The sequence below is a fragment of the Typopeltis vanoorti genome, chromosome 17 (genome assembly GCF_054136105.1).
Source record: "Typopeltis vanoorti isolate ZY-2024b chromosome 17, IOZ_Tvanoo_1.0, whole genome shotgun sequence".
NCBI classification, from domain to species: domain Eukaryota; kingdom Metazoa; phylum Arthropoda; class Arachnida; order Uropygi; family Thelyphonidae; genus Typopeltis; species Typopeltis vanoorti.
The window spans coordinates 1,601,090-1,619,463 of NC_143565.1; the positions used below are offsets into that span (position 1 = coordinate 1,601,090).

At 37.9% G+C, this 18,374-nt stretch overlaps 1 protein-coding gene across 1 annotated transcript in view; it reads right to left on the reverse strand.

Moving 5' to 3' along the window:
* Window positions 1-18,374, reverse strand: part of LOC150097089 (myosin-14-like) — a 1,147,103-nt gene that overhangs the window by 932,208 nt on the left and 196,521 nt on the right. The window contains exon 4 of the mRNA XM_090407039.1: window positions 12,198-12,303. Within this exon, the coding sequence (XP_090263165.1) occupies window positions 12,198-12,303 (106 nt within the window). The remainder of the gene's footprint in view (window positions 1-12,197; window positions 12,304-18,374) is intronic.

Sequence of the window (18,374 nt, forward strand, 5' to 3'; positions counted from 1 at the left end):
CAAAAGCTAATATTACAGAACTCTAGCCCCAGAATACTGACAAGCATTCAACAGACCCCGAACAAAATTTGATATGCACTTAAAAACTATTGAAATCAACAATGGGAGACAAAACTTCATTCCTTAAATACAGTGGACAGATGCACTGGAAAACGACCAAAGTTCTACATGCAGACTGTAAACCCTTCCCATCAATCCATGACAAATGTGGTCTGCATTACTGTGATGCAGAAAAAGTTGAAGCCTCTGCAGGCAGTTCAGGGAAACAGTGTGGTCCAAAATGTACTCATGCACATCTAGAAATCATCAGGAAAGTACACACCAGTGTGTGTTGTATGCTAAAATGTACAAATTACTTAAACCTCGTCCAATTGACATCTCCCACTGAAGTATAATAAATTTAGTTTAATCCTTTATCCAAGTGTGAGCAAACAAAGTTTGCGCCTGAAAGTATCTTCAGGACTGGGGTAAAGTGGTACAACACCAGGGCAACTCGTTGCAAAGGTGGAGCAAGCTACCAACAGTCCTGTCTCAGTATCTCCTATAATGCAAAACACATCTCCTTGCGGATATGTCTAATGTTATGCATTAAGGGAAGGGCCACAACCCAGACTAGTTTCGACCTTTATTGAGGTAGAATGGGAGTTCATGTCTCTCATCATTGGCCTTTGGAGAATAAAGCATGCTGAGGATCAGCAGACAGTAAAAGAGGAGTATGATATAAGATAGAGTAGGATAGTAGGAGGTAAAAAGAGGCCTCGGTCAACCTGTTTAGCCTTATTGGCTAATTGGTCTGTAACATATAATCTCAATTTATCTGTTCAGAAAAAGGTTAAACACAGACTTTTGTCTATAGTTCACATATTATTTTATCTAAAGTAATGATTTACTCCAGTATTAATGGAGGTTCTTTTTATGTTACTAGATATAACATCCTTATTTTTATTCCAGGTAAATAATTTTTTTTTTTTTTTTTTTTTTTTTTTTTTAAAGACAAGATGTAAATAATAGGACTTATTTAAATATTTATTTTAAATCTAAAATAACAGGACTTAAGGTCCGGTAAGTAGGAATGAATAGGAACTTACTGAGGAACTTGTATACCTGGTACCACTGGGACTTAGAATGGGGAAGAGACTGGCCCGGGAGATGCCGCTCACGAGGAGCGGCACCGCCTCGCAGTAAGCCTTCGCCGCCCGGGTTCTCAGCTCTCAGCCCCTTGTTTGGAGTACAGAAATCGTGCCAGCGAAAGCTTTGTGGCTAGGGGAGACAGAGAGGTTATTCTTTTTCCTGGGGTGGGGGGGGGGATGATGGGTTTTTTGGGTTCTAAAGAGATATACAGGGCTTGATGCGTCCCTGTATAAGAAAGCATATTGTCGGTGGTTTGCAGTATTGATTCACAAATTTAAAGTCTCCTAGTAAGTGCCTTTCTTGTGCAAGAAATTTGGGTAAGTAGAAAAAGAGACCTTTTCTTATTCTTGCATACATTAAATTTGCGTCTCGTACCTGGGATTTTTTCCGTACTTTCCAGATGTGATATTTTATACATTGATTAGGAAGATAGTGAACTTTTGGGTTTTTTGGACTGGTGGCGGGAATTGTAGTCGTACGACCTCTTCAACTGTCAGCATGGGGATTCCCAATGCTGTGCTGAGTCTCCGCCAGATGCGTTGGGCTGGTGGGCAAAAATAAAAGAAGTGGTCCACCGTTTCCACGTCCCGGCAGACATCGCAGAATGGGTCGCACGGGTTAGGTACATGCCGGGATTTCACCAGTTTCACCGGGAGCCGCCCGTAGGCTATTCTCCAGGCTAGATCCCGATGAAAAGGCTGTCCCCAGCTATTTTTGATGTTTCTGAAGAGAATTTCATTATTTGTACTAAGATTGGGTGTATCACGCCTGGAAAGTTGGAAGAAATCCCAGTATACTGCTTTGGGTTTGTGTGTGAGGATTGCTATTCCTCTGTCTCTGAGTGTTGTGATCGATTTCACTACTGTACGGTACCACTTGGGCACCCCCCTTGCGCGGGGTCCAGCATAGTCCGTGATCCCAAAGAGAGGGAGGAAAAGTCCTATAAAATATCTAATTAGTAGGCCAGAAATGTGGTTGGAGTTTAAGGCCTTCCATACGGTTTTGAACGTGTTTGCTTGTAGCAAGCTTTTGTGATCAGGCAGAGCATAACCCCCTTCTTCCTGTTTGAGTTGTAGGTATTCTTTCTTTACTTCGCGTTTTCTCCCATTCCAGAAGAAATCCAGGAGTTCTTTTGATAATTTATTTTCTTGTGCCAGTGTGATGCCTGTGATATTGACAGTGTGCATCAGGATTGGGGTGACGATTGTTTTTATTACTGTCGCTCTGCCATAAAAGGAGAAGAAGGTTGGTTTGAACAGCCTTATCCTTTCCCTGCTTGTCTCCTGCAATTTTTGGATTGGTAGTGCTAGGGTGTCTGAAAAGGGCACGCCTAGTATAGTTAGGGGCTGTCTGTAGCATTAAACCGTAGGGAAGTCCAGTGCTATGGAAATTTCCGAAACTTTTGATTTTGGTTTTTTGTGCGTTAACGCGAAGACCACTGACTATGCTGAATTTTTGCAGCGTGTGCAGATAGATATAGATGGACTCAGAGTCTCTGAGTGTAGCCACTACATCGTCTGCATATGCCACTATTTTGCATTGTCTGGAGCCTTGGGGTAGTGGAATACCGTTAATTGCGGGGGTGTTATCAATTCTTTTGATTAGGGGTTCTAATGCTAGGGAGAAGAGGAGGGGGGTTAGCGGGCAGCCTTGCCTAACCCCTCTCTTTATGCGGATTGGTTCTGTTAGAAACCCATTAATAGATAGTTGGGTCGTGGCTTCCGCATACATGTTTTTAATTGTACGCCGAAGTCTCGGGCCCACGCCTGTTTTTTGTAGGATGTTCTGCAAGTACCTGTGGTTGATGCTGTCAAACGCTTTCTCCAGGTCGGTGTAGAGAAGTGCCAGGGGGTATTTTTTCTCTTTGGCCAGTTTGATCAAGTCTCTTAACAAAAAGAGATTGAATTCCATAGATCTACCAGGGATCCCATAGACCTGTGAGCTTGTTATTATTTTTTCAATACCGCCCTTAAGGCGCGTGCAGATAATTTTTGCAAAAATCTTGTAGTCTACGTTGGTTAGGGAGATTGGACGCCAGTTATTCGACAAAGTCCGATCTCGGTCTTTCTTGGGGATAAAGATGGTGTGGCTCTTAACGAATTCCTCAGGGATGTTTCCCGAAGTGAGGAATTCGTTAAAGATGTTTATTAACGCTGCCAATGCAAATTCCCAGATAGATCTATAGAATTCTATCCCCAGTCCGTCTGGCCCTGGGGTCTTCTTTGTTTTCATCATTCTGCACATGGCCTTTAATTCGGCTGCAGTTATCGGCCTGTCCTGCAGGGCACTAAGATGATCGGGAAAACGTGTTGCGTCCCACTCACTGAAGTCATCCGTGCCCTGCCGGTCAGAGAAGATACCGATATACTGCTGATGAAAGTGACGGAGTATTTCGTTGGTTGAGCGTAAAATCTGGCCCTTCTCCTCGATCTGGTGAATCGTTTTCTCATCATTAGCCGCCACCCATTGTTGGTTGTAGAATGCAGCGGAAGGTGTTTCCAAATTTCTGAGATAGAGTCTCGTTCGAAAATCGAGGTCTTCGACTCTACTCTGCCGCTCTTGCTGCAGCTCTATTTCTACTTGCCTGATAAGATGTCCGCAGGGAACTCCGCTCCGTTTGTTTGTCCGGTACCAGCCGAGTTCCCTGTAGAGATCCCTCAGCCGTTTGCGTTGTTGGTAAGCCCTTTCGCACCCGCATTTTTGGAACAGTTCCCTAGCCTGCCACTTGAAGCTCAGCCAGTTTTCCCAGTCCCAGTTGGTGTTTGTCCATCTGTCACAGAGGTTCTGTAGCTGGTCGCTAAAAAGACTGGGAAAGGTGGGAGGAAGCCTCCAAGGCCCTCTGGCTGTTTCCATAACCTCTGGGAGCGTGATTTTGAGTATGACCATTTTGTGGTCGGTTGTCATGTTGTGCACTGCAGTGTGACGTATCCTCTGAACATATTGTTCCAAGTTTTGGGACACGTACACCCTGTCTAGTCTTGTCGCTATCTGGCCGCGGCACCACGTAGTTTCTACTTTGGAGGGGTTATTCCGCCTCCAGATATCGACGAGATCAAAATTAATACAGCATCGTTTTAAAGCGGCAATGCCGCCAGTTCCGTTGTTTGGATTCCCACCGATTTTGTCTAGACGTGTCTTCCACACAGTTCCAGTCTCCTGCAACTATTAGGTGTTCTGCTCCCAGGAGATAGTTTTCAAGGGCAGAGAAGAGACCAGTTCTGTGGTATGGATTGTTCGGGGCGTAAACTGCAGCCAGTCGGATGATACGGCCACCGTACTTCCAGTCCACCGTTACTAGGCGTCCTGTGGCGTCTTTTGGACGTTGAAGCACCCCCCCCCGCGATTGGGAGGCGAATTAGTATCCCCACCCCTCGCGAGTGAGCGTCCCCGAAGCACCAGTAGCTGGTGACCGGATAGCTTCTCGAGAAGTTCTCCACGTCCCAGTGCTTGGTCTCTTCAGTGGGAGCCAGGCCCAAGTTGAGATACCAGGCAGAAGCATTAGCAGGTCATCTCTACCTATAGGAGTTGCCAAATGGTGTGCCACCCTTTTTTAATAAATTACTCTGGATTTAGAGAAAGATGTTGAAAGTTTATTTTTCACTTGGTTAGAGTATAAAAAATTTAGTTTAATCCTTTATCCAAGTGTGAGCAAACAAAGTTTGCGCCTGAAAGTATCTTCAGGACTGGGGTAAGGTGGTACAACACCAGGCAACTCGTTGCAAAGGTGAAGTAAGCTACCAACAGGGTTGTGGCTCTTCCCTTAATGCATAACATTAGACATATCCGCAAGGAGATGTGTTTTGCATTATAGGAGATACTGGGACAGGAGTGTTGGTATCTTCCTCCACCTTTGCAATGAGTTACCCTGGTGTTGTACCACCTTACCCCAGTCCTGAAGATACTTTCAGGCGCAAACTTTGTTTGCTCACACTTGGATAAAGGATTAAACTAAATTTATTATACTCTAACCAAGTGAAAAATAAACTTTCAACATCCCACTGAGGTACATAAAATCATTACCAAGCTTAACAATACAAAAGCACCAGGCTAAGATGGGATTTCCAACAAAATCATGAAATGCCTGGTGCATAAAGAAGTAAAACACAATGTTGCTATTATTAATGAAGTATTAAGATATCACTACTTTCCAGCCCAATGAAAAGTAACTAACATAATCTTAAAATCTCAAAACTAGGAAAGGCAGCACAATTCCTCAAAATCTATCACCCAATCAGCCTAGGAAAATTGTTCTCCAGCCTAGGAAAAATAGATGAGATGGTTATACTAACAAGACTGCAGAAAATCACTGAAGAACTAAATCTCATCCCTGATGACCAATTTGACAATTTCGAACCCACACGACATTTATTTGCTATAGGCCTGACTGCCTCTCTTGGTTATGGGAGTAAAATATACCATAGTCCCCCCTCCCTTATCCGTGGGAGATACGTTCCAAGACACACCGCGGATACCTGAAACCACGGATAGTACCAAATCTTATATATACTATGCTTTTTCCTATATATATATACCTAAGAAAAAGTTTAATTTATAAATTAGGCACAGTAAGAGATTAACAATAACTAATAATAAAATTGAACAATTATAACAATATACTGCAATAAAAGTTATCTGAATGTAAATGTAATCTTAGCAACCTCAGCATACATTTTATTATTATTTATTTATTACTTTATGAAGTCGAGAACTTTCACCTTTTTCACTTAAAAGAAAGCACTTTACAGCTTCTCTTTAGCATATCTGAATTGCCAGCATCACCACTCGTGTGCTTTGGGCCATTATTAAGTAAAATAAGAGTTACTTAAACACAAGCACTGCAATACTGCAACAGTTGATCTGATAACCAACAGCTACTCAGAACGGTGTGCAATTTAAAAGTTATGAATTATCTATTACTAAAAGAAAGAGCCCACACGGCTTCATTTTGGTGATGTAAAATACATGGGCAAAGTGGATATTAGATCTATTATTATTTCAAAGCCGAATGTTTGTATAAACTATGAAAGTTTCATAAGTTGACCTGAGAGCTTACGAGAATGCAATCCTCAGCATCCTTGAGATGCCTTAGCTACTTAAATCAAGTAGTGCAAGCTAAGACAACTCGGGGATGTCGAGGACTGTATTCTTGTAAGCTCTCATGTCAACTTATGAAACTTTCATAGTTTCTACAATCAGCTTCAAAATAATTTTGGATCTAATATCCACTTTTGCAAATGTAATTATACATTGTTTATTATTATTATTATTATGATTCAGGCCTCCATGGAGTCAAAAGACTCATCGTGGGAGGTCCTTCCTTGAAAATACAAAGTCTACCATACTACTAATTGAACTCATTGACCATTCATGTTCTCATCACTATCAGGCAATGAATTCCATGGTTCAACTACCCTCCATGCAAAGAACCTACTCCTCACCCTGCTCAGAGGTTCCTTTCGTAACTTCCAGAGATGATGGTCCCTTGTACTCACTCGTAAACCCTGTTCCACCAACTAAAGAACTTCCCAGTGTCAACCCTGTAACCACCTCTCAACAGTTTAAGTCTCAATCATATCACCTCTCCTTCTATCCGTCAAACTCTGCAGTCCACATTCCCTCAGCCGATTCTCATAACTATCCTTGTACAGTCCTGAGACCATCTTTGTCATCCGTCTTTGTATCTTTTCCACAGTTAATTTATCCCCTTGAAATTCTGGAGACCAAATTTGAGAACGATAGTCCAAGTGTGGTCTGATCAGGGCTTTATAAAATGAAATGACAATGCTTATCACTGCAGATCAGAGTCCTTCTGTATAGCAGAAACATATTCTCTGAATTTCAAGTTTCTATCAATCACCACCACCAAGATCTTGTCTTCCCCTACTTCCTCCAGTACAGCTCCTCCAACAGAGTATGCCATTTCCCATCGATGTAACCCAAACTTTAAGACTTTGCATTTTGCTGCATTAAACTGACACCCTCATTCATTTGTTCAGTTTATTCAAATTCTCTTGCAGGGTTGCCACATCTGCACTATTACTACCCATCCTAGCTTCACATCATCTGCAAACAACTGAATATCCATTTGCAATCCATTGACAATGATATTCATATAAAGGTTAAAAAATACAGGTCCAGTACTGAGCCCTGTGGGACCCCACTTGTAACCTTCTGCCTTTTTTTTTTTTTTCTTTTTTTTTAGGCCCCATATACGAGAGGTTGGCTTGTCAACCTATAGTACGTTAGTACTGTATATGGGTGGTAGGTTGGGAAAGGAGAAACTTTCATCTAAACCCATGTGCTGAAACTTTAAATATCAGCTTATCATTTGGCACCCTGTCAAATTCCTTTGTAAATCCAAAAAAAATAGCTGAATATGCCTTTTCCTCATCAACTGCTTTTGTCACATTATTATAAAAGGCAAATCATATTACTAAAGCAAGACTGCCCCTCAACAAATCCATGTTGGTCCTCACAGATAACATTACCCTCATCTGCCCAACGCTGCATATGGTCTCTCACTAATTTCTCCATGATCTTAACAACTACTGATGAAATTCAAACTGATGTATAAATTGGCACTTCCAGTCTGCTACTGCTCTTGGACAATGGCACTATCTTACCTTCCTTCCAGTCCTTGGGTCCTTTCCCATAGCAAACTTTAATTGAAAAGGCAGGTCAACAGAGTCAGCAGGTCAACGTCTTCATGGACGAACCATGAAGTGTAGTGAAGGTGTTGTGGCCTTACAGGAAGACTTGAACAGATCGAGTGATTGGGCGTGGAAATGGGGATATGAGTTCAATGTTGCAAAATGTAAGGTTTTAAAATTTGGAAAACAAAGATGGGATGCAGAATTTATGCTTGGTGAGAATATATTGTTCCAAAAAATGATCCAAAAAATTAGCTCTTCTTATAAAACCATATAATATCAGAGTAACCTTCAAACCTATTGAGACCATTCAAAAGTTTATAAGATCCTAAAAGATAGCCATCCTTTCAACAAATACTCTGGAGTTTACAGCATACCCTGTTCATGCAGTATCAATTACATCGGACAGACATCTAGAAGTTTTGAAACAAGAAAGAAAGAACACAATAGGCTATGTAAGGAATAACAGACAAGATATATCAGGCCTTTCTTCCCACTTTGCCTCTACCAACCATAATATGAATGGGATATTAGTCATATGCCCTATATAGAAGAGAACTACCATTCTAGAACATTCAAAGAAGCTGCTTCAGTTGCCCGTTCAACAGGTAACATAAATAAGACACGAGGCCTAATCCTACCAGATATATGGAAAACTCTAATCAGATCATTTAACCAAAAAGAAATGAACTTTCATAAAAATTACAATAAATATCTCAGCAAATAAAAAGTTGTACTTGCGACACGCATACTGTATCACATGTCGTATTGTTATCACACGCAGTGATAACTATATAATTTTTAGAATGGTCGGTTAGTTTCCTAGTTTTTGTTACTTTCTATTGCTTACCAATGTATCCTTTGAAAATGCTGACAGATATTAGTCAGTGAAACGTCGGATATTAAACTATTATTTATTTGACTAACATACAGAATTATGTCTTTAATTTATTAAAACTAGTGGTCAAGAAAAGGGTCATAATAATAAAGGGTATTTTTCAATTTTGGTATCTTTCAGCTTCTAGTCATTTATTATGTCGCATAGCCAAGTAAATCCATTGCTTCATATATATATATATATATATATATAAACACTCCACCAAACAACAATAGATTCTCAGATCTGTGGAAAGCATCAGAATTGGATACAAATGGGAGCAGCACACAGGGACAATCCTGGACATTGCCAAAACATTGGAGAAAATATTATCATCATGCGTATCAAGGATTTAGGCCTAGCATGGTCTGTTCCTGCCTTAGAAGTCATTGTTGAATCATTTAAGAGGACGTCCTGGTTTTCTTTTTCCTAATGGCTTGTACTTTAAGGCTTGTTTTGGTAATCTTTCTGTTTTCATTCTTTGAACGTGTTCCATCCATTTATGTTTATATTTTTTCATTTTTTCTATTACTGGTTCTTGGTTTAATTCTTTCATAATATCTTCGTTTCTTTTGTGTCAAATAGAGTATACTTTGCAGTTTTTCTCATAAACTTCATTTCTGCTGTTGTTAATCTTTGTTTGTCTTTTTGTTTTATTGTCCAGATTTCTCTTCCATACATTAAGACCGGTAGGGCTAATGTATTGTATACTTTTAGCCTGGTTTGTTTTTGAACTAGGTTTGGTTTAAATATAGAGTTAATTACACCTGTTGTATTTTTAAATATTTTGCAATTTTTACGTTTATATCTTTTTCATTTTCATATGTGATCATACATCCTAGGTAGTTAAATGAATTCACCTGTTCTAAGATCTTGTTATCTATTACTATTTTAGTTCTTGCTGGATCTTGTCCTTTAAAGGCCATAGTTTTTGATTTTTCCATTGATATTATCATACCATAATCTTTGGATATCTCATTTAGATTTAAGATAGCTTTCTGAAAGTTATCTTCAGAATTTGTAATTAATATTTGGTCATCGGCAAAGAGAGAGTGTTTAAGTTTACTGTAGGAGAAAGTTTAATTCCTTGATGTAAATTTTTACTCCATTTTATTATTATTTCATTTAAGTAGATATTAAAAAGAGTTGCTGAGAGGGGACATCCCTGTCGGATCCCTTGGTTTATCTCTCTTGTATATGATAGCTTGTGATTTAATCTTATTTGTATTTGATTATTTTCATATATACTTATGATAGCTTTTAGGATATTATTTGGTATTTGTCTTTCTTTTAATATGTTAAATAATATGTTTCTTTTAACTTTGTCAAATGCTTTTTCAAAGTCAATAAATGCAATATGCGTTTCTAAATTATATTCTCTTCTTTTCTCTATTATTAATTTTAGGCAAAAGGCTGGGTCTATACATGATCGTCCTTTTCTAAATCCATTCTGTACTTCTAGAATAAAGTTTTCGGAATATTTCATTAGTTTGTTATTTACGATTCTGCTATATATTTTGTAACAGGAATTTAGTATACTGATACCTCTATAGTTTTTAGGGTCATCTCTATTACCTTTTTTAAAGATAGGAATCACAATTGCTTTTTTCCATTCTATTGGGGGGGATACCAGTTGAGTAAATTTTATTTAAAAATAATAAGAGTCTTTCTTTGAATCTTGTTCCTGCATATTTATATAGTTCTGAACCTAGCTTATCTTCTCCAGGTGATTTTCCGTTTCTTGTTTCTTTCGGGCTGATTTCTAATTCTTCTTCAGTTATTTCCTTTTCATTTTCGTTAATTGTTTGCCAGCTGTGTTTTTTTAAATTCTTTTTTTCTAATTTCAATTCAGTGTTTAATTTTATGTTTTTTCTTTGGTATCTGCATTTAAGTGTTTCAAAATCTTATATACATTGGGTCTTTGATATTGGTTAATTTGGTTAATTCTTTGTTCTAGATATTGGTTAATTTGGTTAATTCTTTGTTCTAGATATTGGTTAATTCTTTGTTCATATAGCCATTGTACATTTGTGTCATTCAATAGTCTAGTTTTATAAAGAAATGTTTCAATTTTTCTTTCTGTTCTTGTTACTTGCAGCCATTTAGGTGGTAGTCTTAATTTTATTTTAACAAGGAAGTGGTCACTGCTTATTTCATATACTCTGTGAACTCTAACATCTAGTGAAAATTTTGATGTCTTTTCATTTAATATGAAGTAATCAAATATTGATTTCCATCCTCTTGCTGCCCAAGTATATTTATGTATGTCTTTATGTTTATAGAAGGAATTCATTATTTTTAGGTTATTATAAACTACAAAGTCAATCAATTTTTTACCATTTCTGTTTAGAGTGTGTTATCCATGTATTCCTATATTATTATTAAGTATCTTTTACATATTATTAAGTATTTTTTACATAGTCCAGAAACCCTGCTCTAGAGACCAAAGACAGAACTTTTCCAAGACACTTCAGGCCTCCAATAAGTGAGGCAGTGGTATAAGAAACTCATGAACATTCATGCCCACAATGGGTTTCGAACCCACAGCCTAAGGTTGGAGAGTGGGTACGCTAACCACGCAGCTAATCAAGTCCGTTAGGATAAACATGCATCATTCTATCTTATAGAGCATTCAGTCATACAATGAAATAACCAGACAATCACGACATGGCAAACTAAATTAAATATGCAGCAGATAGCAGTAATTTAGCTTATTTCTTACCCAGTGATGGAATATGCAAAATTTGATCATTAATAGTGGATATTAAACTTGGAAAGTTGAAAAAGAAGTATTTGTTTCCCAAAATATGTTTCTTCTAAACTAAATGTTTTTTTTTTTTATTGTTTACTGAGTTCCTGCTGCGGTAATATGACATCACTGGTACTGTCTGCCTGACAAAGTTTTAGAACCAATCAAAATTAAGAAACATGCTAATGTAGTTATATGTATAGATTTAAAGGTTTTTATTTTACTGAGTTTTTTTTTCATGGCTTATAATGACAAAGAAAAAACTGTTTGCTTTTTGCCATAATAGCAATTTAAGTTATAGGAAAAAACTATATTATTAATAAATGATGTGAATGATGCCGAGCAACATGTAGAAGGGAGGCAAGGATTAGGAGAATTAAAGGTGAAAGAATCAGAGGTGTATCAAATGTTGATTGTGTTAGATGTTAATAAGACTGTGAGAATTATTATTATTATTATCTTGGTAACCTCCATGTAGTCAACAAACTCATCATGGGAGGTCCACTCACCTAGTAACATGTCTATCATAATGAGTTTTGAAGTAATTTATACTACCTACATTCACATCGCACTCAGGCAATGCATTCCACTCACTAACAACTCTCATGCAAAAATCTACCCCTCACTCTCCAAGACCACATCAAGACCACTTGATATGGTCTTGAACATACAGTTAACCTTTCACAGTCAAATCATGTGGTACAGTTATAGCTGACAGGTGTCTAACATACAGTCCTGCCTTTGACATACAGTAAACTTTTTCATTAAGTTCTCTCAAATATATACTTACATTATGTGAGCCAGAAGTAGTAGAACGAGACTTGGAAGAAGCAACCGATGCCAAGAATTGAATAACCTTTTTAGTATTTTCTGTTTTACCAGCTCCAGATTCACCCCTATAAGCAAAAAAAAAAACCATAAAGAAATATAATTCATCTGGAGGATAAATATATATGGTATACTAAAATAAGAACAGTTTTTCCAGATGAATGCAAAAGGTTTAGAGAACAGCTCATTTGACATGACCATTCCGATTAACAAAACAGACACAGTTACATCTGGTAAAACAGGAGTAAGGTACATCATGCCATGTAATGAGTCGTGTTTGAAGCTCGTAGAAATTGGATGAATATCATTCTCCCAAGTCAGTGCAACTGTGTCTGGGTGAAATGGCTGAGAGAAGGGAACTGATGAAGTTGAGAGAGGCATTGTGATATGATGCCATGTTGAAGGCCTATCTCGAAATTGTTAAAAAACTGAGCAATCCCAGATCAACAATCAGTAATACCATACTGAGATGGAAGTGCAGAGAGTCAACTGTAAGTGTTATCTGCAGTGAACAACCCATCACATTTGCCAAAAGTGAGCATGCAGCACTACAAAGGATAATATGGAAAAACTGCCATTCATTGACTGACACAATGCGGAGTTCCAGGCATCAACTGGAACATAAATCTGCACAAAAATATTCAGAACCAAGGCTCACAACATGGATTTCCATGGTACGACCATAATATGCAAACCCCATATTGCCCAAACCAAAAAGCAGTGTCATCTTCAGTTGCGCACAGAGCATGTATAGCGGTGGAAGCTTGGAAAGCTATGTTATGGTGCAACGAATCATGCTACACCCTCTACTGAGTATATAATCCCCAACTATGAACTTTGGAAGTGGCAGTGATCCTGCTTTTCCTGGTTTGGCTTCAGACCTCTGTTTGTGGTGCCACAAACACTGAACTCCGAGAGATATCTGAACATTCTGGATAATGCAATGCTTCCTACTTTATGGCATTGCATTTCTATGGAACTGACCATTGTCTCTTTCAGCAATGCAGCATATCATAAGGCTGCTGCAGTAAATGTGTGGTTTGTGGATGTGAATGTCACCACACTTGACTGGTTTCCAAAGAGCCTTGACCTCAACTCTATTACACATCTGTGGGATGAACTGACGCATCAGGTGAGGTCAAGGGAGATCTGACTCACAACAGTTCAGGACCTCATTACATGCCTACTGCCTATAAGAAGAATGGTGCAAAATTCCCATTGATCGCTATTGTATGCTTGTGGAAAGTATGCCATGTAGGATTGCTGCAGACTCAAATGGGAAAACAGAAATCACTGAATTAGAAGCAGCAAAATTGCTGAGAGGAGGCCTTCTGAACCAGAAGCTGAGATGATGTGTGATGAAAGAGATGTCAATTTCATTCCATGTGTTTCAACAGGAACAGCACACTTGGAAAAGATGAATCCCAATGTCTGATGATTCTTAAAAGTCCAAAGAGAAATTGATCACACTTTGGCCTGTTATTGGGAGATTTGTGAAGATAAAAAAGAAAGAAGCTGCTGTTCAATCATCTCTTGATAATTTCATAAGAAAGACTGACAGGCAGTGGTATACCCAGAGGGGGAGCCAAGGAGCCCTGGCACCCCCAAAGAAAAAAGGAAAAAAAACACTAGAAAATTTTTCAAAAATCTTTTCTTAATTAAAATTCATTTTTTATTTATGTTGTGTCATATTCTGTTTCTATACTACTCATGAATTAGCAATCACATAAGGTGGGAATACTCTATAGCTCTTGGGAATCATGACCACTGTGAACACAAGGGGAACAAAGTAGTGCTTCGGCAGACTGAGAGCTACTTCATTTGTCCGAGCCGTGCCAAAGGAAATCACGGTATCATGTATTGGCGATCATTGCAGATGTTCAGTCATATGTCGTATGCAATGCATAGTGTGTATTCTCAATCATCTACTCACTCGTCCTCCCTCCCCAATCCTGAGTGCACCACTGCTGAAGAGCCATATTAAATATATATATATATATTTTTTTTTTTCCTCATACTGATTATACTGTATTATATTGTTTTAATAACTACAAATTGAAATCTAATGTGCATGTGAATAAAACAGCAATAATCTTTAAAACATGCTAACGCACCACGGAAATACATGCAGGTGTGATTAATGGTGTGGGAATGAGTTAAATCCAACTTTATGTAAAATTCCTGTTACATAAGGTTTGCAGAACAGAACTCTTAGCTAAGTTGGGGTTGGTCTGCAGCTATTCACTTTTAAATAATTATAATTCAGAACTCTATGGTATTTTCCTTCCAGAATTATAAACATTATAATAACATTTTAGATTAAAAAAGATAAAAGTTTTGAGATTAAAAGCCAAATTACACAAATTCAGATTCTCAACATTGCAATATTAAATGAGCAATAAAACTATGCACACTACTATATAACATACTGTCTATAGTTTACTATAGACAGTATGTTATAGTTACCATATAACAGGAAAGGATGACTGGTTGGTTGATTTATGACTGGAGTAACTCAGGCAATGAGGCCAGTGCAATATGTTGTTAAATGTGTGTGTTCTAATGGCCGACTTGCCTGTATTGTCAGATGAAAAATACGAAGTTTAAATAGGAATAGAAAGGGAAGGGAATGTAGATAGCTTGATTGGTTTACGGTTTATTGGCACAAGAACAGCAAAAGTCATACTGCACAATTACAATGGTTACAGCTGTATGCAAGGTAATAAAAATAAATAAGTAAATAACGTTGCATAAAAGAAAAGAAATATTAAAAAATTGTCAATCTATCTTCATAATCAGTAGTCCAGAATTCTGATATCATTTTTAACACCCTCCTTTGCACTCTTTCCACTTATCAGAATTACCATGGAAACCAGGTGACCAGACCTGCACAACATAGTCCAAGTGAGGTCTTGTCAAGAGACAAAATCATCTTATCTTTACATGTAAAAGTTTGTTTCAGCATTGCAATTATCCTCTGAGTTGTATGTGCAATCTTTGATATATAGCACTCGAACTTCAACTTCTTATCTACTAAAACTCTTAGAACCCTAGCATAATCCTACCAATATAATACAATACTGGATATCTACTCACACCAAAGTGCAAGACATTACATTTATTAATATTGAACTTATAGCCATTTTCACACGTCCACAATTTCAGCCTGTTCAAATCATTCTGCAAGTACTGCATATCAGCCACATTCCTGATTATCCTACGTAATTTTGAATCATCCACAAATAGCTGCATGTCTTCTGTCAACTTCCCAACATCATCGATGTACAGACTGAATAACATTGAAACAAGGACTGATCCTTGTGGCACACCACTGGTTACCTTAAATTTTGCAGACTCACATCGCCCATATGTTGTAGAGGGGTCCAGAGGCGAATGACCAAATTAGTTTAGAGGTCGCTGGTGTTGTGAGAGAAGTAGCAGTGTCTAAAGAGGGCTCCTGTTTCAGATACATTTTTTGAAATAATTAATAGTATATAAGTGTGTGTTAATGAGTAAGAGTTGCTGCAACGGTTGTGTGCTTACAGTGTTATTAGTGTGTGGATTTTTTGTTTAAGTTCATTTTTGAATTTTTTGAAATTAGAACTTAGTATAGTAACTGGCAAAGGAAAGATGGCAGTGATTTTATCCATGTTTTGTTTGAATATATGAATTGTGGATATTTAAGGATGGAAGGAGGGTATGTGCAAAGTGTTAGCTGAATGAGGACTTGATAGTGCTAATATGTTGATAACTGAAAGTGTTTGTAGTGAGAATGCCACGAGGAGAATGAGTGCTCGTCTGTAGAAAAGGCAGTGTAAAACATCAGCAAAAAAATGTTAAAAAAGTTTTGAAAAAGAGAACAAGCGATTTGAGAAACTTAATAATCGATAGTCAGAAAGACAAAAGTGATGTAAATGTGGCAGAAGTTAAAACACAAAGTGCAGTTAAAGAAAAGGTGGCAACCCACGTTGACTGCAAACAAGCATGTATAGCTGGCAATGAAACTGAGAGAATGAACGAGAGTGAAAGTGTGACAAAAGGTTTGAAAGTTCAAAAATTTGAAAGAACGAATGACAGCGAAAATGTAACTCAAGATTTGAAAGTTCAGTTGGTTAAGATGAGGCAAGAGATGAAATGGATGCAGAATGAAGTTAAGACAATTTGAGATGTTGGAAGTTTATTTAGCACTTGGTTAGACTATAATAAATTTAGTTTAATCCTTTATCCAAGTGTAAGCAAACAAAGTTTGCGCCTGAAAATATCTTCAGGACTGAGGTAAGGTGGTACATCCCTAGGCAACTTGCAGCAAAGGTGGACCAAGTTCTCATCACTCCTTGTCTCAGTATCTCCCATAATGCAAAGCACATCTCCTTGCGGACATGTATACTGCTATGCATTAAGGGAAGGGTCCCTACCCAGAACGGTTTTGACATTTACTGAGGTCTCGTCAGTGGGAGGCAGACCCAGAGTGGTGACACTAAGCCAGAAGCAATGGAGAGGTCATATTTACCTATATGAGTTGCCGACCGGTGTACCACATTATTATTAAATTACTCTGGATTTAGAGAAAGATGTTGGAAGTTTATTTTGCACTTGGTTAGACAATAATAAATTTAGTTTAATCCTTTATCAAGTGTAAGCAAACAAAGTTTGTGCCTGAAAATATCTTCAGGACTGGTCGAAACTGGTCTGGGTAGTGATCCTTCCCTTAATGCATATACATGTCTGCAAGGAGATGTGCTTTGCATTATGGGAGATACTCAGACAAGGAGTGATAAGAGCTTGATCCCCCTTTGCTGCAAGTTGCCTAGGGATGTACCACCTTACCTCAGTCCTGAAGATATTTTCAGGCACAAACTTTGTTTGCTTACACTTGGATAAAGGATTAAACTAAATTTATTTAGAATTTGAGATATGCATTGAAGAGTGAAAATGGGGAAAACAAATAACGTTGGTATAAAAGAGGTAACGAAAGACCCGTGAGTGGAGTAATATGGTGATTCAATTATTAAAGGTGTGCTGGACGAGAAGATGCACAAAGTATGTTTAACTGGAGGTAGAATGAGAAGAGTGATTCAGGCATTAGATATGAGATGTAAGCGAGCAAAAGAGTTGGTAGTTGCAATAGGGGCAAATGACTTGACTGTGAACAAAGAACACATCAGATTGGATACCAGGAGGTCGTTGAGACGGATAAAAGAGAATAGTGTTGTTTATTTTTTAACAGTATATATTAGAACACAGAAACTAAGTAAATAATTAATTTATTAACTTATTTCTGATATTTCGCTGGTGTTATAACCAGCATCTTCAGAGCACAAAAATACAGTTTGTCACAATATGCGAGACTATAACAACATGGTGTAATCAACGGACTAGTTAAACAAAATTGTAGCAGCAACACAAAAAAAAAGTCATCTTAAAAAAAAAAAAGTTTTTTCTTAAGATGACTGTCTCCCAGATCTTAAGCAAGTTAATACAGCCATATTTGTTGAGATTTGGATACTACAGTCAAACAGGAAGAACTGTGAACATCCACATCAGCGAACACAAAAGATACGTCCAGAATTATCACTATGGCAAGTCGGGCCTAGCAGACCATGCTCTCAATACCCCTGCACACAGGATCAACTGGGAAAACACAAAAGTACTACACAGAAGCTCTTACAAGTCAGAGAGATTGTTCTTAGAGGCGACAGAAGCCCTGAAACACACTCCAAATCTCAACGAATATGGCTGTATTAACTTGCCTAAGATCTGGGAGACGGTCATCTTAAGAAAAAAAACTAGGTTTTTTTTTTGTTTTGTTTTTTTCAGATAGAGGGCACCAAAAATCAGGACTCTAGTCTTTGTGTTGCTGCTACAAATTTTGTTTAACTAGTCCGTTGATTACACCATGTTGTTATAGTCTCGTGTATTGTGACAAACTGTGTTTTTGTGCTCTGAAGATGCTGGTTATAACACCAGCAAAATATCAGCAATAAGTTAATAAATTAATTATTTACTTAGTTTCTGTGTTCTAATATATACCGTTAAAAAATAAACAACATGTTCGATGAACACATAAGTCTGTCCACATGTAAAAGAGAATAGTGTGATTAGGAAAGGTAGTAAGCATGTTGCCCAGATATGACAGTGG